Source organism: Dermacentor andersoni, chromosome 7, assembly GCF_023375885.2.
Source record: "Dermacentor andersoni chromosome 7, qqDerAnde1_hic_scaffold, whole genome shotgun sequence".
Lineage (NCBI taxonomy): Eukaryota > Metazoa > Arthropoda > Arachnida > Ixodida > Ixodidae > Dermacentor > Dermacentor andersoni.
In genome coordinates this window covers 174,022,750-174,048,988 of record NC_092820.1, presented here as the reverse complement: position 1 = coordinate 174,048,988, position 26,239 = coordinate 174,022,750, and the positions used below count along the sequence as shown (strand labels likewise).

The 26,239-nt window shown below is 47.3% G+C and overlaps 1 protein-coding gene and 1 non-coding gene across 2 annotated transcripts in view; both read right to left on the bottom strand.

The window, feature by feature from the left end:
* Window positions 1-26,239, bottom strand: part of mbt (serine/threonine-protein kinase PAK mbt) — a 123,144-nt gene that overhangs the window by 50,423 nt on the left and 46,482 nt on the right. Inside the window, exons 5-6 of the mRNA XM_050180185.3 lie at window positions 16,262-16,342; window positions 6,101-6,715 (exon numbers count right to left, since the gene is read on the bottom strand). Of these exons, the coding sequence (XP_050036142.1) occupies window positions 6,101-6,715; window positions 16,262-16,342 (696 nt within the window). The remainder of the gene's footprint in view (window positions 1-6,100; window positions 6,716-16,261; window positions 16,343-26,239) is intronic.
* TRNAS-GGA (transfer RNA serine (anticodon GGA)) lies at window positions 9,130-9,203 on the bottom strand. Its single transcript has one exon. It is a non-coding gene; the product is annotated as a tRNA-Ser (tRNA).

Below are 26,239 nucleotides of genomic sequence, written 5' to 3'. Positions count from 1 at the left end.
ACCACCACAAAAATGCCATTTTGAGAAAACGAGGCAAAACATTTCACAGCATGTTCATGGTGATCACGGCAAATGCTTAAACACTAAATTGATCAAGGATGATACATGGGTCTAACCAAGTAAGGATGAATGTTTTTTAGACCAATTCGGACCAAAATTAGAGCCTATCAAAATTAATTTTCTAAGTAAAAGCCAATAGTAACTTTCAAGAAAAATTATCTTTAGAAATTTTCTGTAATAATATTTACTCCTATTTTAGGCCTATTTCGCTAACTAATTCACTACCATCCTGACAAAAAAAGAAAAAAAAAAGAATTACTGTGATAGGATAACTACAACTGGAGATATTGTTGCTCCAGAACTAAGACAACATCAGAAATGCTGCTTTGAGAAAGGGGCAAAAATATGTCCGTTTATTTAGACCTCAATTCCCAACAGTACCTCTCAAAACGAACCGGGGAAGTAGTTGGGATACATCCTGTTATGGTGCTTTTTTTTTTTTTCACTGCCTCAGCAAGGCCAAGTGATGCTGCCCTCCTTTTGGTGAAACTCATGCTACGCCGCAAGTCCTTTTCTTTTGCCCTGCAGTCCCAGTCAGTGTTATGTTCATGTTCAGCTCTGCTAGCACTCCTGCAGCTGCATGCTCATTTCCAGCATTAAAACGCAGCACAGTTTCTGCAACAGCTGCCTGTACTGCAACAAATCACCAGTGCTGCTCTTTTGCTAGCAAGCTCCAGATTACTGAGTGGAGAGACTCATTCAAGTTCTGAGTCCTTTCCCTCAGGCATCTCTGCAGCAGGCTCTTTTTCGACAAGCAATGGTACACTGGTAAAAGAGCTGCAGCCACGTCACTAGGCACGTTATACTGGTGCCTAGGCTCTGGCTCCCCTTTGGCCTTTGATGCATTGTGGGCGCACCAAGACTGCTCACCAGCCAGGCACTGTGCATTGGTTTGGGCAACTGTCAGTGCAAGTTATATGATGAAAGGTTGCCATCACTGCACAACTCATGGCTTCCACATCACCAACATACGATTGTAGTGCTCGCCCATAGTAGGCGGCCAACCTGTCGATCAGCTCAGCTGTCAGCCTCCCCTTGCCAACGAGGTTTCGTTTGCCGTCACCCTTTGTTACGATCGGCCTGCAGGGGTAGTTCCCTGCTAACCTCTCCCAGCCTGTTGCAGCTGTTTCGGACGACCTGTGGGGGTGGCGATCTTCGGAGAATCGAACCCTTCCCGGTCTGCTGCGACGAGTGGCTTTGGAGAGCCAACAATGCGCGTCTTTGGAGAACCGGCGACGCCAGCAAAGTTTAACCGACCATGCACCTCCTTCAGAGAACCGACGGCGCCAACAAGGAAAGCCACGTTTGGCGGACCGTGTATTGTTACTTGATTCGATGTCGCTTTCATGGTCTACTTGCAGCAAGAGAGCTGCTGGAAAAGGGTGTTCTGCGGTGCGTTTCACGGGCCCCAGAATTCGTCACAGTCTGCTGACAGTTGTGGCGGCTACCTGAGAAGTCAGCTCTAGAATGAAGAGGCGTCCGCTGGGGTCAAGCATGACAACCTGTCTACGAGGACCCGCTCGGAGGGTTCTGGGAATCCAAAGTGCGTATGTGAGAGTGTGAGCCCTTCCCCTCAAAGGCAGGTCGACTACGCCTCCAAGGACTGCGGACGGTCCGACTGGACGAAGGTTGGACAGCAGTTTTCCCTCACCTAGGGATCTAGGGAGGAGAGAGAGTTTTTAAGCAGCAGTTTGTCGGCTGCTAGGTATGCTCGTGTGCTTCGTCTAGAATGCTTCATTTGGGAGTCATGCTAGACTGTTGAAATGTATTTCCTGTCGTAATGTAAAAATATGTAAATAAATCCTGTACTCCTAGTTCACGATGAGAGCAAGTTCCTCCCAACAACCACGTCCCAAGCGTGAGTGAGTTGGATGACAACATGGCCAGCTACCACATCTATTTCATGCCCGACCCCAACTCTTACACCTTGTGCTGCTGTACCAAGTTGCGGAGTGTGGAGCCCATGCGTTTTTTCACATGGTTAACACAATCCTCTTTTTCCACTTCAAAGTAGCCATATACTTTTGCTTCTTTGATTGCGTTGTATGTGCGGCTGTCACCGTCACACAACATGGTAGTATAGCATAGGTTATGTCGCTGAAGCAACCTCTCAAACAACATTTTGCCTGCTTCTACCTCCATTTGGCCAGACTTGCAGCTTGTGTTTTTTTGGCATTAGTAGCTTGACTTCCAGAGGTCGTAGACCTTGCTGTTTCACTTAGGGCCATTCTCACAGCCCAAACAAAAGTTGGACATTACATGGTAATCGAGCACATATCCAGTGAACAGTTCAACAACAGTTCAAACACCAATGTGTGAGGAATGTCCCCTCGTCAACCAAGTGCCATCATAGCACATGCAATGTTCTTTTTTGTCTAAAACACGTCCTCATAGAGTTCATTAACTTCTTCCGTGCACCGCGTCATAACGGTTGTGGCAGCTCGGGTGTCAGCAGGCCCCATAGTCTTCTTTAGGTGCCGCTGAAACGTGTTGTTGTGGGGCCCCCGGCACGAAAGTCCCATCGACACGAAGATATTGTTCATGGCTGTTTGGCCATTTCCACTGCAAAGCATTGCATGTGTTGCTAACATGTTTATCTCAAATGGACTGCATGCTTTCTTGCCATCAACTCTGCACAATTTCCATTGTGCCGCAACTTCACCACAATGCTCGCACAACACGACCAGTTTGTTCGCGAGGCCGTAGTCACATTTGCCTGTGACTAGTTTTGCACATCTGCTACGTCTTGCACCGCAGAGCAATGTGTAGCATATTCAGAATATTGAGGTGAACAATCGCGTATAAAGCCGCAATGTCCATAGATGAGGCTGATGACGCGTCGCTGGCAGCGGTGAAAACCCGCCTTTTGCATTGTTGCTGGCATCGACTCGGGTCTCTCAAGCGTGACTTGCTCACGGGCACTCACTTGAGCTATGTCGCTGCTTGTGACAGTTCTAGCATCAACTCTCACGCAGCCAGAGTCGGTGCGAAGAATGCTGTCGCTCTCCAGCGGATCGCTGTCGTGCGCATGGCCGCGAGTTGCTTGCTTATCTATTGTAGAGCCGCGCAATGCCGTTCCCTTACCTAGCGGATCACTGTCACCTGTACTGCTGTTTTCGGATGCCTCAGCACCACAAGTCCCTTGCTGGTCAGTTGCAGGGACGCACGATGTCGTGCCCTTCTCTAGCGGACCACAATAACCTCCATCGCCATTGTCTGGTGCCTTAGCGACAAGAGTCGCTTGGTGATCAGTTGCAGAGTCTTGCGATGTCATGCCCTTAGCACATTTCTTATTCTTTGCTCGCTTTCGGCCGAACTGACTGACAGTGTAGAACCTTTCTGGCCCTCCAGGCATGTTTGCTGTCATGTGGTCGCAATCAAAGACAATATGGCGCCTCAGCCAGCGAGATTTTCAGGTCCAGTGCCCTAAGACAATCAGATGACGCCACCTTAGCCACGTGATCCTACCTGGCCAATGGCGACTTTCTATGCACACTTTTTTTTTCTCGTTTTATTTGTGAAGGTGGAGAGCAAAGGGTTGCTTACTGGGCGGTAAAAAAATTTAAAGAAAGGGAACCGCGCGAGCTTTTCAACGATACCAAAATGGCCGCGGGGGAGTGGGCCGTTCACGAGTTACAGGCAGCTGAAATAAGTGCGATTTGCCCACAACTAAAAGGACTGGGGGGTCTGCCGGCACACCTTTGAGTTGCTGTTACGCAGCAAATACGTGGTATTTTTTAATGAAAAGTTGCAGGCAGGTGCAGGATGGTAGTAGGAACATGAAAATGACCATTCTCGAAATTCGATTTTTGGGTAAATTTTCGGCTCCTAAAAGCAGTGTCTCCCCTTAAAGGGCCCCTCACCAGGACTGGCCATCTTGAGCTGACAAACGCAGAGCATACAATGCACATTAACAATCGTGTTTGCAAAGAATTATATCGCTACGTGCCGTGAAACATTCTGAAATTTAAATCTGAATGCCGTTTTCAGTTTTCCTCGCGGCGACCATGCTCCAAGCCGGACGGTGACGTCCTCGTGTCCCTGTGCCTACGTGCTCGTGTCCGCAGTGTGATGTCGCTCGTAGTGACACGTGACTTCGATAATTATTCAAGGCAACATCTGTTATTTGTGTGATCTATTAACTGAATTGACGAATTGAAGTTTAGAGAAATAATGAAACACACAAACGGAATGTCTGCGTGCTTTTTGTTTTACTTCGCACTGAAGCAAGAGAGATGTACTTCCGCTTTGTGTGCTTGTTCCCATGGTCGTGCAGTCACATGTGCAAGTACCGAAACTATGCCATTTTCTACCATGTTCCAGCGCGGGATCATGCTCTGCAAGCTGCTTGTTCTCCCTCAGTATTCGTGTAGCACTGAATTATACCGCTAGTCATGTGTCTTTGTGCACAGCACGCAAAATCATGCGCTGCGTGAACAAGACAACAGCTCGCGCGCGACGCCACCAGTGTAAGTGCGTAGCGTCGAGAAATAAAAAGTGAGGGCATCACGTGATCCTCGAGGTACGGTATAGGAGAATGTAGGGAAGGAATTTCGCTTGCAGAGGCTAGACAGGGAGAGTGGAGAGAGTGTCTCGCTATGCAGTGGAGCCTGCCTGCTAAAAGCATGGGTTTGCAGCACTGAAATATTTCTATCTCTGCTATTAATGAGCCGATTTGAAAAATTTTTGCGGCAGAACGCTCCCTAGAGGACACGTAACAACTTCCAGCATAGTATAACCAAAATTTGCTATGGGGCCTGGTGAGGGGCCCTTTAAACCTTTCGCTGTCGGACCTTTCTGGCGGTGACGCACCCCCAGTGTCGGCTTGGTTTCAGGGAACGAGCATAACAGGGAATGAACACAGCAATTTATTTTTGATTATGATTGGTATACAAATAACATAGTCAATGCAATATGCACATTTCAGTGTTCTGCAGCTGTTGTTAGTAAACATCATCATCATCATCAGCCTGACTAACATTCGTTCAACATCCGAATCTGACGATGCGGAACTCATCTCTTCCTCGCATGAGACGCTGTCCGAGTCCAAATCCGAGCTCTGCTCGTATTCTGAATCAGAAGAGCCACCACTCCAATGAGCAGACGAAGGTCCCGCGCGCCTCAGCTATGCGAAAGTAACCGTGCGCAGGAAGGATGCGCTTTCGGTCGCCAGCACAACGGAGAGAAATGGGACGTTGTGTGATCAAGAAGAGAGAGGGAGATGGAAAAAGGCTAAAACAAAGTTCGAAGGGCTTTACGTTTACTGCTGCAAGTCGGAAGTGACGGTGCGGCGAGAGAGCGAAAGCAGCAATCGAGTCACTCTTTTCGGAGAGGCAACGGCGCATGCGCCTGAACTTGACGCGCCGTAGCAAACATACCAACAGAAGAAAAATAAAAACCTTCAAACCAGCGGAGATGGCAGAACAACCCTTGAACCCATAACTACACGCGTGCGACGCATGATCCAGCGAACGCGGAGCCACCGCGCCACTCAGCGAAGGAAAAGGGGGGAGTGGTAGTCGCACCGTACTCTTCAATACATGTACTACACAGGTCGGGGCGAAAATACAAACTTGTAGAAAGAGTCAACAGATGGCGTGGCCAGTTTAGGAGCGCCAGCTTTGCGCTCAGGTGCGAAATTTTGAACGCACGATAGAGAACGTACCGGCACGTCAGTGACACTGTGGGGGGGAAGCGCGATGACGTACCGGTACGTCCGTGACAGCGAAAGGGTTAAGGCATTTAGCCAGTTGGTAGGTATCTTTCCCATGTCCCCGCCAACTATGTATTAACAAGGTTTTACTGTGGAGAGGTTCTCAGTGACTTCCACCACCTTGATGTTTTTCAACGTGTTCACAAAACGCAGTTCGTGTTTCTGTGTTCCGCACCCACCACAGTGCAAATGCTATGGCCAGAAATAAAACTTGCAATCTCATGCTCAGCTGCAGAATGTCATAGTCATTGTGGTCAGACCTCAAGAGAGCTTGCATGCTACCACTTTATTATGGCACTTATGCATAAGTCACAGAAGTCAACTTACCTCATTCACAGCATACTGAGATGCCATTCCTGAAGGAGACATCCGGTGTCCCCCGTTGAGTGCAGGTGGGACCTTCCCATTTGGAATGTGTGGCACATGGGGCTGGTGGGACGGTGGAATGCCACCGCTGTGTGCGGAGTGCATGGGCGAAGGACCCCTTGGGTGCTGCTGGTTCGTATGTGGAGGAGGATGGTGCGTGCCGGCAGCAGGATGTTGCGGAAGAACTGCCTGGTGCTGCTGTTGAGCTGGAGGGTGATGCATGGATGGAGGAGGGTGACCTGCCGTCGACGGAAGGGCACCTCCATGGTGCGCCTGCAACCCAAGGCCAGAGGCAGGCCGGGTGTGCGGAGGCACCGCAGCACCATACCCAGAGGACTCCCAGTCGCTGGCATCGTAGCGGTCCTGGCCTGAGCCCCAGCTCTCTCGGCGAGGCGATGCCTGCTGTAAATGTTGCTGCTGCTGTCCAGCATGAGCTGGAGGATGATGGACGTGTGGTGGAAGGTGTGGCGGTGGAGCATGATGCGAATGTGATGGCAAAGTGTGTGAAGTGGGCAGGTGGTCCCGGCTTTCGTAGTGGCCTGGATGTGGCTGTTGCCCATTGTGCGGTGGCAGTTCCTGAAAACGAGAGAAATCGTCACAAAGCCGGAACTAGCAACACTGAACCAAGACACGCAACAACTCCACTGTCTTTTTTACGCCCTGGGATCTTAAAATCCGATGTCTCAAATGCTATTGTCAAGACAGCAAAAAAGGGGTCATAGAGCGCTATTCAGGAGGCACAGCGGTGGGTCGCCTTTTTAATACCAAACGCAACTGTGACTTCTTCACTGCGCCTTGACAAAAACACTCATGCCTACTCACATTGTCCTCTTCTTCATCAGAGCACTGGCGCGGCATTTGCGTCCCTCCGAAGGAAGCATCGTGCAGATGCGCAATTTAATCATGACAACGGGACATAGTACAACAGGACAGAGTCACACACACACACACAAACTAAGGAATAAACGAGAACAAAAAGAAGAAAGCGAAAGTTAGGTCGACAGGTACGGCTTCATCCGTGCCACATGCACCACTTCGGGTAAGTGCTTGCGGCGACTGGAGCTACTGTCACTATCGGGAACGACCTCGTAACTGATGTCGCTCAGGCGGCAGATCACTATCTACAGCCCAAAGTACAGTCTTAGGAGTTTTTCAGAGAGTCGACGACAAGGTGCGGGCATTCAGACCCATATTTTGTCACCGAGAATGTAGAAAACGGACCTGTGTTGAAGTTCGTACCGTTTTGCATCTTGGTCTTGCTGAATGCAGATACCTATGTGGGAAGCTGTCTGGCTTCTTCGGCGCGCTGAGTAAATTCGTCAATGTCGGTAGGTAGATCATCAAACTCGTGCGGCAGCATGGCGTCTAGCGTTGTCGTGGCTTCGCGACCGTGGACCAAGTTGAATAGTGTCATTCCAGTAGTTTCCTGTTGAGTGGTGTGTAGGCAAAAGTTAAGTAAGGCAAAATCTGATCACAGTAATCATGCTCTGTCGACATACATGTCGACATTTTCCGATGGCTTGTACCACTGAGTCTTAGAAGTGAGTCAAGAAGTTTGGCAGTGAAGGCAGTTTCCCTGTCTGTGATGACTACTTTTGGGGCGCCGTGACTAAGGACGACGTTTGCAATGAAAAATAGAGCTGTGCCCCGCTATGTAGCTTTCGTCTCCACGTAGCGCGTCAGGTAATCGGTGGAAACAATGATCCATCTGTTGCCAGCTGTAGAAGTGGGAAATGGGCCCAGGAAATCCATTCCAACTTGGGCAAATGGCTGGCCTCGTACCTCGACCAGATGTAAGAGACCTGCAGGCTTGCCAGGAGGCGCTTTGTGTCTTTGGCAGCCGCACATGTTTGTACGTGACATTTTACAGTAGCGGGTAGCTTAAGCCAGTAGTACTTCCGTTGGAGTCGGGACAATGTTCTCATGTAGCCTAGATTACCTGCGGTGGTTTCATCGTGCCATGCTTTTAGTAGTCCTTTTCGAAGTGATGCCAGTACGACAAGCAGGTATGTGTTGCCACTAGCAGTAAAGTCTTCATATAGAACATTTTGTTCCGGAGACAAAACGACGGCAGTTCCCTGGTATAGAGTTGCAGAATGTCTTTACTCTGGCCTTCCAAGAAATTAATGAGTGGGAGCAGCTCTGGGTTGTGGCGCCGCTCCTGTGAAATAGCGACAACATAGACGACGCCCAAAAATGCAGCGTCCGTGTCTACGGCATCATTACCTGCGGACTCGACGGGTGACAGCGAGAGGCAGTCGGCGTCGGTCTGCCTCTTTCCTGATTAGTAAATGATGGTCATGTCGAACTCCTGAAGCCTAAGACCAGCATGCCAGATGGCCAGATGGATCTTTCAGGTTAGCCAGCCAACAAAGAGAGTGATGATCACCGACAACCTTGAATGAACGGCCGTACAAATACGGGTGAAATTTGATAACCGCCCACACCATGGCGAGGCATTCCTTCTCGGTAGTTGAGTAGTTTTCCTCCGTATGAGAGAGAGTTCGGCTAGCGTAGGCGATTACTTTTTCGGAGCTGTCTTGCCACTGCACCAGTACGGCACCCAGACCAACATTGCTTGCATCAGTGTGAAGTGCTGTAGGCATATATTGGTTGAAGTGTGCCAGAACAGGAGGTGTTTGCAGGCGTTGGCATAGTTTGCTAAATGCTACTTGCTGATTTTCCCCCCACAGAAAGGGAACATTCTCTCGTGTCAGGCGTGTTAACAGCGCAGCAATACATGAAAAATTCGTAATAAAGCATCGGTAATAGGCGCGCAGCCCCAAGAAGCGCCTCACTGCCTTGTCGGATGGTGTGGGGAACTTTGCCACAGCATCTATTTTGACGCAGTAGTTCTGCGGAAACCCGCAAGGTGGAGAGAAGTAATTAATAAAGGGAAAAATCCGACATCCACCCGTTCGTAGCAATTGCTACAAAGGAAACCCATACGGGTTCCTCGAAAGAAAAGCCTCAGAGTTGAAGAAAAATTCATCCTGGTCCGGGACTCGAACCCGGGACCACTGCCTTTCCGGGGCAGCCGCTCTACCATCTGAGCTAACCAGGCGGCTAGCAGATGGCAGGGCGAAGTCGAATTTCTCGACAACACACAAAGCAAAGGCAAGTGTTTGACGTAGTAGTTCTGCGAAAACCCGCAAGGTGGAGAGAAGTAATTAATAAAGAGGAAAATCCGACATCCACCCGTTCATAGCAATTGCTATGAAAAAAACCCATACGGGTTCCTCGAAAGAACAGCCTCAGAGTTGAAGAAAAATTTGTCCTGGTCCGGGACTCTAACCCGGGACCACAGCCTTTCCGGCGCAGCCGTACCATCTGAGCTAACTAGGTGGCTAGCAGGTGGCAGGGCGCAGTCGAATTTCTCGACAACACACGAAGCAAAGGCAAGTGTTTCTTCAGAAGTGGCAAGTGTTTCTTCAAACACTTGCCTTTGCTTCGTGTGTTGTCGAGAAATTCGACTTCGCCCTGCCATCTGCTAGCCACCTAGTTAGCTCAGATGGTAGAGCGGCTGCCCCGAAAAGGCGGTGGTCCCGGGTTCGAGTTCCGGACCAGGACGAATTTTTCTTCAATTCTGAGGCTTTTCTTTCGAGGAACCCGTATAGGTTTCCTTTGTAGCAATTGCTACGAACGGGTGGATGTCGGATTTTTCCCTTTGTTAATAGCATCTATTTTGGTTGGATCAGGTCGCACACCCTTGTGACTGACGATGTGGCCAAGGAAGCACAATTCACTGATACCAAAATGACATTTCTTGGGCTTTAACGTCAGGCGAGCCAAGCGTATGACTTGGAGGACAGTGAGTAACCAGCTTAGGTGTTCCTCAAATGTAGCTGAGAACACTATGGCGTCGTCTAGATAGACCAAGCATGTTTGCCACTTCAGACCTGATAGTACGGTGTCCATTGGACGCTGAAAAGTGGCAGGCACTGAACACAAACCGAAAGGAAGGACCTCAAATTCGTAAAGACCATCGAGGGACACAAAGGCAGTTTTATCACGATCTCTCTCATTGACCTCGATCTGCCAATACCCGCTTCATAGGTCTATTGATGAAAAATAATGTGCATGCTGCAGCCTGTCCACCGAATTGTCGATGCGTGGCAGCGGATAGACATCTTTCTTCGTGAACTGGTTTAATTTGCGGTAATCGATGCGGAATCGCAAACTGCCGTCTTTCTTTTTGACTAACACCACAGGTGACGCTCAGGGACTTTTCGAAGGCGGTACCACATCATCCTCGAGCATCTTCTCCACTTGCTTTTGAATCTCCTTGCGTTCCCCTTTGGAGCTATATGGTAGGGATTTTGTCGAATCGGCCACGTAGTATTATCCGTGATGATATGGTGCTTGGTCAGTGGTGTTTGTGTGACCTTTCACATAGTCAAAAAACAATCTGAACTGGCGTATCAGCTCCAATAGGCGCTGCTGCTCAGATGGTGACAGGGTGAAGCTGACGTCGCCAGACAAAGGAGTCGAGGGCGGGACGGTCGTTGCTTGTAGAGCAAAACAACCTGTAACCTGAATGTCGTCGCAGTACGAAATTGCGGTTCCCTTCTGGATGTGATGGCATTGTTGCCGAAGTTCGCGAGAAGGACTTCCGCATGCCCATGAGTCATGTCGAGTACGCCTCTAGCAATGGAAACGCCTTGTGCAAGCAATAGTGCAATGATTTGCTCCGTGATCAAATCCCCGTGGTAGGGCTTCTTGCATGATACAGATACAAGGCGGCAGGATCGCGGCTGAATGGTTACATCGTCGGCGATTCACAAACGCTCATGTTGCCCGTCATTCATTGTGTCGCCGTGTGGGCTGGCAGAAAATGTCACCATACCTTCCGGAATGTTTATGACTGTGCCGTGATTTCGCAGAAAATCCATTTCCAAAATGAGGACTTTGCAGCAATCGGGGAGAATGACAAAAATGGCAACAAAACTGGAATTACCGATGTGAATTCGGGCAGCACATATTCCTGTTGGTGTCATTAGCTGACCCTCGGCACTACTGATGTGGGGCCCTGTTGACAGCTTCTTCACTTTCCTAATTCGGCCAGCCAGCTCTTGCCACATAATCGAGAAGTCTGCGCCAGTGTCAACAAGTGCGGTGACGTGATGTCCATCCACCAGAATAATGAGATCGGCATAGGCAATGTCGTTGGTGTGAGTATTCGTCGTCGTCATATCGTCTTCGTCGGAGTGGGTAGTCGTAGTCGTCATGTCGCCTTCGTGGAAAGCGTTGGGGTGTATTTTTGGTGTCTCGACACAGGGCAACCTTCCCCACGGAGGTCACTGCTGTTAGTTACCCCGGTGCGGAATAGGGGAGCAACCACCCCTGCCGACATCAGTGGTGAAACTCTGACGGCTTGGGGAAGTGTAACGCGCAGGTGACGGGGACTGCCAGCGACAATGTGGTGAAGCTGCCTGGCTGGTCGACAGCTCATCACTGCGCGGGGCGCGATGGTCGTCGAAGTGCACGAAAGTGGCAAGTGAAAGTAGCCAACTCCAGTGTCGGGATGGTGGCAGTAGCTGGCAATGTGGCTTGGTTCGCCGCAGTGGTAGTAGAGTGGTCGACAGTCAGCTGTGCACCACAAGTCAATACGCCGAACTGGAGGTTGTCTCACAGACTCCCGTTGCCACCACGGCACGGGAGCGGTCTGTGGCTGAAATGGTGCTACCGGGGGTGAAGGGGGAGGACGTCGGACTATGTCAGCATAGGTCGGCAGACGTGTTTCTGGACATGGGGCAGGAGAAGGCTTGCCCCAACTCCTGGCACACGACTTCGGCAACAGAAATGACTGGCGACCCCATAGGAGGAGTTCCGAGGGCTCGCAGCTCTTCCCGCAGGATGTCACGAATCATGTCCCATAAAGAAGTGTGGTCAACAATCTGAGCTGCGGAGCTTATTGGTGTGTTGTATGGCTGGTGGTCGAAGTGGCGGCAACGTTGCTGAAGTGGCCGCTTGATGACAGTTGCTTTCTTGATGAATTCGCCGACTGTTGTTGGTGGATTTCGTACAAGACCGGCAAACAGAGGTTCCTTAATTGCCCGCATGAGGTGGCGAGCCTTTTTTTGCCTCTGTCATATCGGGGTCAGCTTGGCGAAACAGACGGGCCATATCTTCCGCATACATGGCGACGGTTTCATTGGGTTTCGGTACCCTAGCCTCAATAAGTTGTTGCGTGTAATCTCGCTGGTACGAGCTCAAGAATGTATCAAGGAGCCGACAACGAAAATTACTTCAGATTTGGAAGCTCCCTTCCCTGTTCGCGTACCATGTACGAGCGCTGTTTTCACGCGTGAAATAAGCATGGGTGAGTCTTTGTTGGTCGTTCCAGCGATTTAATAGAACAACGCGTTCAGACTGGTCAAGCCAGTCCTCGACATCTTCAAAAGCTTCGCCGTGGAAGATGTCAGGGATGCAAGGGTGTTCAAGAGTCATTTGGGAAAGGCTAGGTGCCGTCTATGGAGGAGGGAGAACCGCCAATGATGTAGCCATGTCGGTGAGGCCGAGCAGCTGCCAACTCAAACGGTGGACTGGAGGTACGGCTCCGAACAGGGGTTGGCCGCATGGAGTTGCAGGCTCCAGCACCTCCACCAGTGTCGCATCGTCAAAAACGGGGGTCGTAGAGCGCTATTCAGGAGGCACAGCGGCGGGTCGCCTTTTTAATACCAAGTGTAACTGCGACTTCTTCTTCTTCACTGCACCTTGACAAAAATGCTCATGCCTACTCACGTTGTCCTCTTCTTCATCGGAGTACAGTAAAACCTTGTTAAACCGTAGTTGGCCGGAGCTCGGAAAAAGTATGTACTAAACGGTAGTACTGCTTAACCGAAATAGCATGAGATCACCCACTTACCTTTCAAAAAAGGAACTCTGAGAGAGTGCGATGAAAGGGGAAAAAACAAGCAGTATTTATTTCAGAGTGTCGACCAAGATGACATTTCCAAATTCCCTGAGTTTTCCCGGTTTTCCCTGAGTGCCTTTGCAAAATTCCCTGAGTGACGTAGAACTATGTTTTATGTCAAGGCGGGCTGAAACCACATCGCCCGATACTGTCACTCTCTAGTAAGCATATGAAAAAATAAAGAAATAAAAAATAAATAACAAAAACAACTTAATTAAGTTTGAATACTAAGGAGTAGTGTTTATGTTATTCAAAAAGAGAATAGAAAGGAGGGGTTAGTAATAAGCACAGCAAATAAAATGTCTTCGAAAGAAATTGCAAATCGAGTCGAACATCCTCAAATACGAATAAAAAAGAGATGTGCACAGAAGCAAATATTTTCGAATGTGAGCTATTTCTATCAATTGATAACAAGCTCAGTGGCATGAGGCCCGAATTCTGTCACAATTGAGATTCTCTCTCAACGGCTTGTAAGTCAACCTGAACTGTCCTGACATACTCTCAGCCAACGCACGGCACTTCAGTGCTGTGTCGCATGCCAGCGGCGACTTTTTTCTTCTATGCTGAGCACCCGGAGTCTTTTTTATCAGAGTTTCGGCATGACACAAGTTCTCGCTTGCACGACGCCACAATGCTCTTTGGCACGGCGCCAAAATGATGTTGATGTGGCGTTGGCTTCACGCGCAAATGCACAGGGCGCTTGGAGGCCGTTGTGCTGATCTCTGAGGCTTGTTGTTCTGCCAGGCTGCTCGATGGAGACGACGTGGGGTACGCGCGACGAAAAGTGGAAACACTACGTGTTAACTGATACGTATGCAATAAGCTGGTACGGTTTAAGCGGATACAAAACACGTTATGTTCAATGGTCGCTGAGTCGGGGATTTGACTTTACTACTTTAAAACGAAACTACTGTTTAAGCTGGTGCGGTTTAAAGAGGTTTTACTGTACTGGCACGACAATATCTTCAAAGCATGTAGAGATATATGGACATAAATGGTAGTACAGTTGCCGAACGATAAATCGGATACCGATAATCCAGACATGTTCAGTAATTCGGGCAGCTTCGCGGCACCACCAATGGCCCCATAGACTTAATGTGTAAAGATGACCAATATTTCGGACAGCCGCCAGCTTTACATTCGATTATCCGAACTCCGTTTGTGGCTGTAGTGCACACCGACTCTGCTGACATTATCTCCTTTGGCAACCTCGACAAGACATCAAGTATGGCCTTAAAGACCTGAGACATCAAGTGCGGCCTCGGAGATTACATTAGACAGTAATCCCGAGGCCTTGCCTTGGTCGCAGCACTACGCCTCAGAGATTTAACTGCAAAAGCTGATCTTGGAAGCTTTGCCTGAATTAAAGATCACATCAACATCGCAATCATCACATCTTATTCCCGCTATCTCACACATGACCTGCTCTCGCTGTTCTGTTTGTTGAGTTTGCCTTTCGGACACCGTTCCACTATTCTGTGCTTGTTTGTTCAGTTTGCGTTCCAGACAGCGCTCTGCTGACTCCAAGAACTCTTTCTTGTGAGCTTACTGGCACACTGCGACAAATGGCACCAGTGGTGCCTTCGCAATCAGACTCTGAATGAGTCTCGAGTCGCATAAAGTGCGTGAGCAAGAAGATTTCCGTAGTGAACTATGCCGACACTGGATCAACACATGAAGAGGAAGAGACTGTTTCCAGCTCGGATGTTTTAGTTTTTCTAGAAAAGATGCGATCATTCCTCGGGCGCTGTAAAGATGTCCCCAATGACGTTCAGAGGAAGGTCGAAGACGTGGAGGCGTTCGTCCTGCAGTGCTTGCCGTCTACTCGCCAGAAGAAGATTACAGACTTCTTCAAGCAATAAATTGTAATTAAACTGTGCCCAGTGTTCTCGTTTATTATTTAAGTACAAACACACGCATCTGCTGCAAGGGTATGTAATTTTCGTTGTTGTGTTACATTACTGACATGAAAATATTGGTTTTTCAGCACTACGATAATTCAAATTAACAAATTAAATTCAGCGGTTCCGTGAAGTTCGTTGTAACGAGATTCTACTGTACTTGCGGTGGTTCTGCGTAGCTGGTGCGGAGCGATCAGGATTACGGTCTCGCTACTAAACTGACTGTGGTTTGCGAGATCTGCGGTGAAGTTGCATAGGGATGAAGCTCGTGGGGAATTGAGGGCCGGAAAATGTGTAATCCTTTTGATGTGAACATACTCGCAGTGTATGCTATGTCGTCAACCGGCAACAGCCAAACGGCCATGAATTATACCTAGTGCCTACTGATGGCCTTTGGTGCCATTTTCTCAAAACCACAATTTTGATGATGATGCCGTATTGGAGGTTCATTATCTCTGCTTGGGCTATCACTACAATTCTTTTTTTTTTTTCAGAAAGGCAAAGCTGCATAGAGTGCAAATACGCAAAATAATGTTGAATTTATTAGAATTTTTTTTGTTTTTTTTAGCAGTTAGATGGATTTCTCTCACTGAAGTTTGCAATGTTCTCTATTGATATAAAATTGGGTTAGAACACCATACTTGCTTATTTGCATTCTTTGTTCCAGATCATTCTCATATGTCGATATTTATTATGCCATGTATAGTTTGGTAGATAGCTCACCCCCAAGCAAATTATGAATAAAGCTGTATTTCTTCAATTTCTGGATAGTTTTTACTCTGCAAGAAAACTGGATTAAATATTTAAAACTAGCACACTGAAATACATAAACTCTGCAAGTTTCATAAGATCGACAAAGAATCTAAAAAGAAGAAGTTTTCAGGCGCAGGGTGGGGCGCAGGCACAGGTGAGGGGGGGCGCAGGCGCACTAAGCAACACAAATGACACAATTATGGAAAATGCCGTCCAGATGGCACGATTTTGATTGTTATATCCAATATACGGTGAATAACACATCGCTGTGTATGTTTTTTTTTCTCATAGCCATAATGCATAAGTTATATATCGTTATAACCGATTTATTTATTACATATGGTATTGTTATAAGTGGACTCTCACACTTGTGGCAACGAATGGTAGTGGTGCTGTAGTGGTCAGTGGGCAGGTGTTACAATAAAGACAAAAAGAAAAAGCAAATCAGCTGTCACAAAGTCCAGGCCCAGGATTATGGTCTAGTTGTCCTTGTACAGCAAATGAAACAGCCTGTACCAAGTCTGACAATATGCGATTGCACCATGTACGTACCTGCTCAGAATAGTAGCTGCCATTGTGCGATGGAACGCCGTGAGGTGGCTGAGGTGTAATGTTGCCAGGCTGTTGACGTCCCTGCATAGACATTTATGACCATTACTAAATAAGCATTCACTGTGATTTCCACTATGAGTGATATAGGCACCAGTTACTGAGAGGCAAACACATCCGGGCAATGGACAACTATAATATCAATGTACATGCCTGCATATACAGGCAATCAGAAGCAGCAGGTCAGAAATTCAGCACGTAGTCAGCTACCGAGTTATTCACAAATATGTCTTCAGACGTGGCTTTACGTCAGTGTGGTGCAGCTTGCAGAGAAGCCGCTAATGAAGGCAAATTTTGCAGGCCTCAAACAAAATGCAGTATTGAAGGAAGTGCAAACTGAAAGTGCATAATCAAAATGCTTTTGTAAGTTTGCTTGGCACTGACAATTGTGCCAGGTTGCATTATGTTTTAAAGATTTCAGCACTGTTTCATGCCAGTATACAATTTGCTAACTCGTGTACGCCTTTACTCCCCCATCGTCCCTTTTTAAGGGCCCCTCTCCAGGCCACACAGCAAACTTCAGTTATATGCTGGAAGTTGTTGTGTCCTCTAGGAAGCGTTCTGCCGCAAAAATGTTTCAAATCGGCTCATTAATAGCCGAGATAGAAATATTTCAGTGCCGCTAACCTATGATTTCAGGAGGAGAGCTCCACTGCCAAGCGAGACACTCTCTTTTTAATATTTTTAAATATCGCCTGTGGCAGATACAATAATTCTTGCCCTCGAGCTGGATTGTTCAAAGAGGCAGACATTACTCGCAGAAGAAATCAAAACACATATTCAACTAATTAACTTCTTAATTAGTTCACGGCACATACTAAAACATGAATTGTAACTGGTGATTTTTCCAGATGTATCCACCTGAAATGAATTTCTTGGATGACACCAGTTTCGCGATATTTCCTAAAGTGTCAGATGAAATACATGGGCTTTCCAGTTACTTTTGTGCTTCAATGCATAAAAGAGCATATTTTTAAAAAAGTAAGTGGTACAACAGTTTACGGTGAGTTTGATGGCGTGTATCTCCACACCAGTGTCATTCCGGAAATTCACTCTAGGTGGATACGCCTTGCAAACTCACTGGCTATAATTCATAAAGTGCTATATGTGACGTAAAGTAAGTAACTGAGCTAAAAATGAGTTAATGTTCTTAATTAGTTGGATATCTGTTTCGATTTCTGGTGCATGTGTCCACTTTTCTGAATAATACTGCTCAAGTACTTGAATTATGCTATCTACAACAGGCAATATTTAAAAATTCTCGAAAACTTAAAAATAGGGGTGTGCGTATCAATCAAACAGTTATTGTTTGAATAATTCGATTTGCAAATCGAATATCTAACATTCCATTTTTCAAATATACAGTTAAACCTCGATATAACGAAGTCTGTAAAATCAGTAATTTGCTTCGTTTTAATAAAATTCCATTGTATCGAAATTCGACATCTTATGCAAATAAGTACAGTAGCCGATCGATTTTTCTTACAAGGAAAGGGGCCGCAGAATTTTTCGAATTATCAGGCCATTGAAAAAAGCAAACTTTAATGAGAAAACAATTCATTCTGATGAATTTGGGAGTTCCCAATGAATGATACGGTTTCATGCCACGTCAACGATATCTTCACATCGGCGTTATGAATTAAACGAAGCCAGCCACACTTTCTTGTGCACTCCATCCTCGCAGCTGATAGCGTCGCCTGGACTGGGATGACGCTACTATGAAAAGCGCCGGCAGCGGAGAGCGAATGCTTCCTCTGCCTTTCGCTCAAATAGGCCCCCGCAACTCGAGATTAGGCTATCTCCCATACTAAGTTCGCCGGAAGACCGCTTACATGATGACACGCTGCCTCGGCATGCCCACTCTTTGCACATGCAGCAGATTACCTCTACAGCGCACACCACACGTACGCTTGCGGAGGCGCACAAGCTTGCATGTGCGCAAGCACACGTGCGCAGGCAGTACGGCAGGGTTTGTACGTGTCAAAACGCGGCGCGGTCTCGGTAAACAGCTGCTCTCTGTTATCACACACTTGGGCTGCCTTGCATCGGCGCGCCTGGCTGTGCAGCTACGGCGCAGTTAACTCAACTCTCAGTGAAGCAGATTTATATCATGCAAGAAAGTGCTTAATCTATCCTTTTTGTGCTGATCTAATAGCTCTAAAAATATAACAATTACGTTTACAGATATAGAAGCATTTTGAAACACTGTCAATAACAAAGTACAAAGTGGCGTCTATGAGTGAGCCCAGTGAACGCATGCTGTCACGCGCATGGAAGCGCATCTTTGTGGATGCAAACCACCATTCTCCACGAGGCGCGGCAGGAGCAAGGCCCGTAGACACGAGCTTGCACGTGTCCACAAGCGTACGTGTGGTCTGAGCTTAAAGCAGGGTGCGCGTCTCCATGTGCACTCAGCTGCGCTAACAACCGTGCACAGCCACAGCCAAGACGCACGCCAGAAATCGAGACATGCGCAAGCTTATCCCTAACTGGATGGATGGATGGATGGATGGATGGGTGTTATGAGCGTCCCCTTTGGAACGGGGCGGTGGGTTGTGCCACCAAGCTTTTGTTATTTTATTGCCTAATGTCCTACCTATGTTAAAAAAGAAAGAAAAATAATAAAGAAAGAAAAGGGAAAAAAAAACCTACCATGAATTCCCATAACCGAAGTTTCTGAACCCCTATTGCGAACTTTGTTTTGTATGCCTCCGTTTGTCCTTTCCCTACTTTTCTTCCACCAATCTTTCAAGCGCCTCTTACTGATCTCCCCCTACTGCGGACATGTTTACTTTCCCCCTGCTCTCGCTGAACCCAAGGGCTTCAAGCATGCCAATGGTGCCTAAATCTAGCGCTGGACATTCTAATAAAACATGCTCCATCGTTTCCCTAGCTTTACCGCAGCAAGCACGTGCTTCTTCTTCCTTCTTATATCTCGCTTTATGGTGCGTGTTCTTCTGATCTCACTTCGAAAAGTAATGAGCTTCCCTTTGAGTTATCATTAATTGTTCCTTTCCTGGTTTCATTTATTCCTCTTAAGGGGGGACGCAGGGATCAGATCGCGAAAATCAGAAAAAAAGAAAGAAAAATAGATTTTTGGCAACGACACATTTCGGTATCTGCAACGCCTAATCTGCGTTGTATCAAAATGGTTTGGCTGAAAACACACTAAAAGTGCCCGAAAAAATTAGTTTATCAGTGCGCAGGGCAAGAAAACAATTTTAAATCGCGTAAAATCATAGCAGTTCACGGAGCAGTTCGTTATGCCTTGTCTTTCCCGCCACCGTACGCCGCCATCTTGATATCGTTCGAAAGCTCAAAGTTCTGTCATTCAGTTTCTGAATTCTTTGGTCATCGCCATTTTGTAACAAACACAAAAGAACCACGGGTCTGCTAGAGTTGGTCACACTGGCCCTACGACAAAAGCGGGCCTCCGATTGGTTCCCGTGCTGAAAGGCGTCTTGCCATTGGTCGCTGCTGCGGTAGTGGGCAAGCTGGCAACCGCAGCGGACCATAATTGTCTGCTTTGCAAACCACGTCGGCGTCATTCTTGATCCGACACTCGCAGAATTTGGATTTCTGAAAGCTCCCAGGTCAGTGATGAATCGTCGCTCATTCGAAAAGAAATTTTTGACGAAGCACGCCTTCGGAAAACGGAAGCACAAGCCTCCTATGGCGAGAAAAAGACTGCGGCAAGCAGGAGAAGCCGAGCACCCGACTGAAAATGCGGATAACATGCCGCGTCATCTTGCACCATGCGATTCCAGCAGCGACGCCGACAATTGCCCTGTGCCATCGACACTGATAACCAAGCCACCGGAAGCATGCCAACGGAGACTCTCGCACCTGTGCGTACAGCCGCCCGAGTCAGCAACCGAGGTCGTGTTGTAGGAGGCAACGCAAGTCGATGGTCACCATCACCGGCAGAGACGGCGTACCCTGTTTCCGAGGCATCGTGTGACAGGGACAAAGCCTGCGAGTGAGCTCCAACCATCGACGAGCTACAGTATGGTGACTCAAGGTTCACCAGAGGCATCGTTGCCCAAACGTCACACGATTCAGATGCACCTCGAGCTGCGTTTCGTGTCAGCGGTGACGGCAGAAGCGCAGGCATGCAACGTTTGCAACTCCCTTCACGCAGTGTCCGCAACTGAGCGGAAGTTCAGTTTGATGGACCAGCAAGGCCAAGAAAAAATTTCGGCTCCTTGTGACAGTGAGTTCATTATTGTGCAGGTTACCGCGATGAACACTTTGATCGCTAAAACTCTGTGCCCAAGATGCCAACAGTGTTCTGTGGGTGTACACTGCGATACTAGGCTCGGTCTGGCAGTGAAAATGGTGCTGTCATGCACTACTTGTGGCCCTATTGAGTCCCAGTGGTCTTCTCAAAGGAAGGAAAGTGCAAGAGTGTTTGATGTGGACATTCGCTCAATGCAAGCTGTTCAAGCAATAGGGGAAGGGCAGACAGCTCTGAACGATTTCTGGGCCACAATGAATGTGTCCTATCGTGGTTTACACCACAAAACATTCCAGGTCCACTTGAAGGGGCTGTTCAAGCCTGCTGCAGAGGAGGCTGCCAACAACATCTTTATGGATGCTGCAGCTGCTGTGAAGGTGTACAGCGAGATGGAGGTTGGCTTCACTAAAAATGTGATTGTTGTTTATGATGGCACTTGGCTCATGCGCGGTCATGGCTCCCACGTTGGGGTTGGATGCATAACAGAACCAGTTGGCTCTGGGCGAATGGAAGTGGAGGCCACATTGCAGCTTTTTGGCCATTCCTTGGCTAAGAACGACCTGTGATATACTGCAGTCGTCTCTGATGGAGACAGCCGTGTTTCCCAGGCGTTGCAAGATGAGCAGCCATACGGGTTTATAGCAGTCACAAGAGAAGACTGCATAAACCAGGTGAAAAAAAGAATGGCCACTGGCCATCGCTCCATTGTGAGCAAGGCCAAGAAAGAAGAACCACTGGGTGCCAAAGGTGGGCTCACACAACAGTTGATAAAAAAGCTCACCAACTACTATAGCCTGGCTATCAGCAAGAATACTAACGATGTTGCTGCAATGCAGAAAGCTGTCATGGCCATGTATTATCACGTTACATGTACCGACAGTGACCCCCACCATGAGCTGTGCCCCTGGCCCTTTCAGCTGGTGTGAGCAGAGAGCAGCAGAAGCGAAAAAAGAAGCACCGCCTGCTCACAAATACAAGCTTATGAGCAGAGTTGCCCAAGCCATGCTGCCTTTGTATCAACGTCTTTCAGAAGTCTACTTGCTGGAGCACTGCAAGGGTGGAAGGACCCAGAATGCAGCTGAAAGCTTGCACTCAGTTATTTGGTCAACATTGTCAAAGGACGAGCATGCCTCATGTTTTGCGGTAGAGACAGCAGCAAACGAGGCAGTTGTGAGATATAATTCAGGGAGCCAAAGAGCTTACTCGGAAATGCGTGCTACCTTGGGTGTACATCCTGGTGCCCTTGCCGTCCAGAGGACTCAAGAAAAGGATAAAGAACGCCTGAAGAAGGCATCCAAAGCCCGCCAAACAAAGAGGCAAAGGTGTAAGACGATGCCTGACAGCAACAATTCAAAATATTACAGCCCTGGTGCTTTTCAATAAATTTGCAGTGCTTTTAAAACTTTGCAGCCAGTTTTCTCAATTGCGTTTTTTTTTTGTCAATCACCTCGCTCGTGGAAAGCATAGAACAACAATGGCTGGAACGATTTCGGTCCAGTTTGCTTTGCTGTGATCCATAAGCTGTGCTGTACTTAAAGACAGACTTGAAATGTTTCTTTATCTTTCCATTATTTAACAATTTCACAATAACTACATGGCTCCACGCAGTGAAGCATAGTCATGTGCATGTTATGTTGAGCAAAAAAATAGTGCACTAAAGAAAAATCGAACACTGTCTTGGTGTAGATTAGACATTTGGGCAAACATGCGAAGTATTCCCAACTCCCTATCGTGTTTCGTTAATGTGCCAGGCTTTCCACAAGCAAGGAACTTATAAATTGTTATAAAACAAAAACTAATGAAGATATCTTTATGAAATTTTAGATTTGTCTCTTTATCGCAATGTGCAGTGTGTGTGCCAAATTTCAGCCCTTTCTGTCAAGAAACAAGAAGGTTAGTTCTGATCCCCTCTTCCTCCCTAAGTACCGTAAAAACCGGACTATAGGTCGGACCGGAATATAGGTCGATCCCCCAACTAACGAATCCTCAAAATGAAAAAAAAAAATATCCTTTTCAATGGCAAAAGTACCGAAAGACATGACACCCTTACCTTGAAACAAATGCGACTCGGGGGGTTGCACAATGGTGACAGTATTTATTTAAATGCTGCTCGCATGTGCACCCGGCCAAGTTTTTAGCGGTTTCGCGCGATCATCGACACGCGTGCTTGTGAACACCTTATTAATGGCGCTGAGCAGCGAAACAAACGAGATACGCGCATGTGTACACATGCCCTTACTTTCGCTATTTCGCCGCTCCGTGCCGTGATGATAAGGTGCTGACAAACACTCGGGTCGATGGTCGCGCGATACTGTTAAAAGTTCGTCGGGTGTACAGTACACAGAAGGGCACGAAGTGCGCAAGCGCTACTCCGAATCAGAGCAACGCCTTTGATCAGAGTCGGATGACGAGTGCTTCTCGCTGCCCAGTCCGTAGGCGCGTGCGATCTCTACCGCTTTCAAACGGATGCATTCGGCAGTCACAGGCAGCGATCTTACACGCAGCTCGCGGACGGACTCCGCAACCTTACCTTCCAGTTCTGCAGTCCACTGCGATCCGGCACGAAATGACGTTTTCTTTTGGTTGCTGCAAGTTGTAATACGTTGCTTTTGCCTCCGCCACTACCGAATGCTCTTTTCGGATACTTCAAGTTCGCGCTGTGCCGCCAGGTTGCCGTGGGCTTCCGCGTACTCAATCGCCTTTTTCTTGAAGGCGACGGTGAATTGACGTCGGCTTCCGCTCCCGCTCATTTTGAAACAAAATGAAAGTGCAGCCTTTAATTAATATAACTTTGCGACAATGGAAACGCAAAATGCCGGTGTCACAGGTGCCACAGCGTCGCCACGCCGCCATGCTGCTGATGGCGATGGCGAAGGCGGCTGTTTACTTTATCCGCCCATTGTTGCAAGACTTCCGTAGTTTTTCCGCCAATGTCCGGTATATAAGTCGAGGGTCGACTTTTCGCGATGGGTTTTTGAAAAAAAGTTCGACCTATATTCCGGTTTTTACGGTAGTTACTCATGGCAGGTTTCGTTTCCATTGCCGCCACCCATAAGATTATTTCAGCCTCTCTGACTTTCCGCTTGACATTCTTTGTTGCTGTGTTGCTCACCCTACATGCCGCGTACTTGCTGGTAAGCTTCCTAGTTCTTTTCCTCCACTGTGATTCAATGTTTTTCCTGTACAGATACCTGAACACTCTCCCAGCCCATTTACTATCTTCCATATTCCTCAGCCATTCTTCATACTCAATTTTACTGCGAGCTTCCCTCACTTCAGAACTAGTCAAGCCCATATCACCCTGCACAGCTTCATTTGTAGTCTTCCCGTGAGCGGCCAATGCGAGGCGTCCCACTGACCTTTGGTTCCCATCGAGTCCTGATTGTACCCCTGATTTCAAGCAAACAACCTTATTTCCAAAAGTAAGTCCTGGAACCATTACACCTTTCCACATACCCCAGAGCACCTCGTACCTATTGTATCCCCATAGCGCTCTGTGCTTCATTATGGCTGCATTTCTCTTCACCTTTACTGTTATTGCTTTATCCTGTGTTTCCATATATCGCCTTCATTTATCCATATACCAAGGTATTTATATTCTCTTATCCGAGGTATTTCCTGGCTGTGCATTGTCACTGTCTGTTTGCTGTTTTCATTGAATACCATAACACCTGATTTCTTAATGCTAAACTTCAGGCCTAACTTATCGCCTTGCTGTCCACAGATATTAGCCAGATGTTGCAAATCACTTTGCTTGTTAGCTAGCAACACAATGTCATCCGCATAAAATAAACCTGGGAGCTGCTGCTCAACTACTGTACCCGTCTGTTTGTATGAGATTGAACCCGATATTACTTCCTTCTCATCTCCATCCTCACCATGTACATCATAAATAGCAGTGGGGATAAAGGGCACCCCCGCCTCAGTCCTTTGTTGATATGAACTTTCTCCTTGCTCCTCATCCCTTCCCATTCAACGCAAACGATATTTTCTAGGTAAATCTCTTTCAAAAGCTGTAGATATCGTCGCCTCAGCCTTCCCTTTCCAGAATATCCCACAAAATGTTGCAGTCTACATTGCCATACGCTTCTGTAATGTCTAAAAGGCCACACATAACTGTCTCCTTTCAACTCTTGATATTCCAATGCACTGAGTAAGGACAAATAAGTTATCATCCAAATGCCTACTTATTCTGAAGGCATTCTGAAGTTCTCCCAAAATGCCATTATTCTCTGACCATGCTTGAAGCTTTAACTTGATTGCCTGCATTGCTACCCTGTATATTACCAATATAATGGTCAACGGTCTATACGAGTCAATTCTATCTTTCTTCCCCTCACCTTTATAAATTAAATTTATTCTACTTTGTCGCAAACTGTCTGGTATTCATCTATCTTTTATACTTTTTTCTACTGCTTTCAACAAAGCTTCCTCACTTTTTGGTCCTAGTTCATTAATCAGCCTAGCGGGAACCTCGTCGAGCCCTGTGGCTGTGCGCTTAGGAATTTTCTCTTCGGCTTTCTTCCAGTTAAAATTTGTCAGCACTCACTCCTTTTCCATCTGATTCTCTTCTCTTTTATGCTCTTTTTTTCTTCAAATACAACCTCGTCATTGCCTTGGAAAGATTAGGCTGTTACTTTTTCGGATGTAATTTAATGCCGCGTCCCCTTTCAGTTTGTTTTCATCTTCGTCTAGGATATGTTGCTGCATTGTTGCCGACTTCCTGCCTAATAATGTTATGTGGTTCCAAAATATCCTAGGTGCGGCCTTCTTTTTCTCGCATATTTCTGACAACCAACGTTCACTTTGACCTTTTATTTTTACTTGCACCGCTATTTGAACCATAGATTTTCTTCTCCCGGTTTATTTACCATTTTCTGATGACTTCATCCTGTGGCAACTGCGCTTTTTTTTTGCCTGCCTGTGCTCTTGGGATGCTTTCTGTCGTTCGCAGCGATCCCTGCTAATATTTCCCTGTTCCACCAGCTTTTAGGTTTCTTTTTTCCTTTCCAATGAACATGTTGCTTCTCTTTCCTTATTTCTGTTGTTATTACACTTAGAAGCTCACTATATTCCCAGTAGTTGCTTGGCCATTTGCGAAGTTTTTCCTCGACTCTTGTGACTATATTTATTATTTGTTCAGTGTTCAAATTTGGACAGGCCATTTTGCGCTCTTTGCTCTCTTAACTGCATATACCATATTCAAAATGATGTGTTGATGGTCACTTCCTGTGCTGCTGTAAGCCTCCTCGTCAATGACCGTTTCTCTCAACTTATCATGAATTCCTTCTGTCATGAAACTGTAATCAATAGTTGATTGCCGGTTTCCCACTTCCCATGTGGTCTGCCCATCACATTTAGGCCCCGTATTCACGATAACGAGATTATGTTGCTCATAAAGATCTAGCATTGACTTCCCGCTGTTGTTGGTATAGCCATCTCTAGATCCCGTATGTGGGCATACATGTCACCTAATCGGATAATTTTCTCATCATTCCCAAAACCCTTAATATCAGCACTTAGGCATTCCACTAAACTCCCCCACCCCCACCTTGCCCCCTCGCATACGCTTAATCACACTACTGTCATCTTGCTCCTTCCCCCTCTTTCCCTTTGCTTGCGCGGGAAGGCGGCACTCGTGAAGCCACCATCTTCCTTGTCTTGCCCTCGCACACTTTCACTCC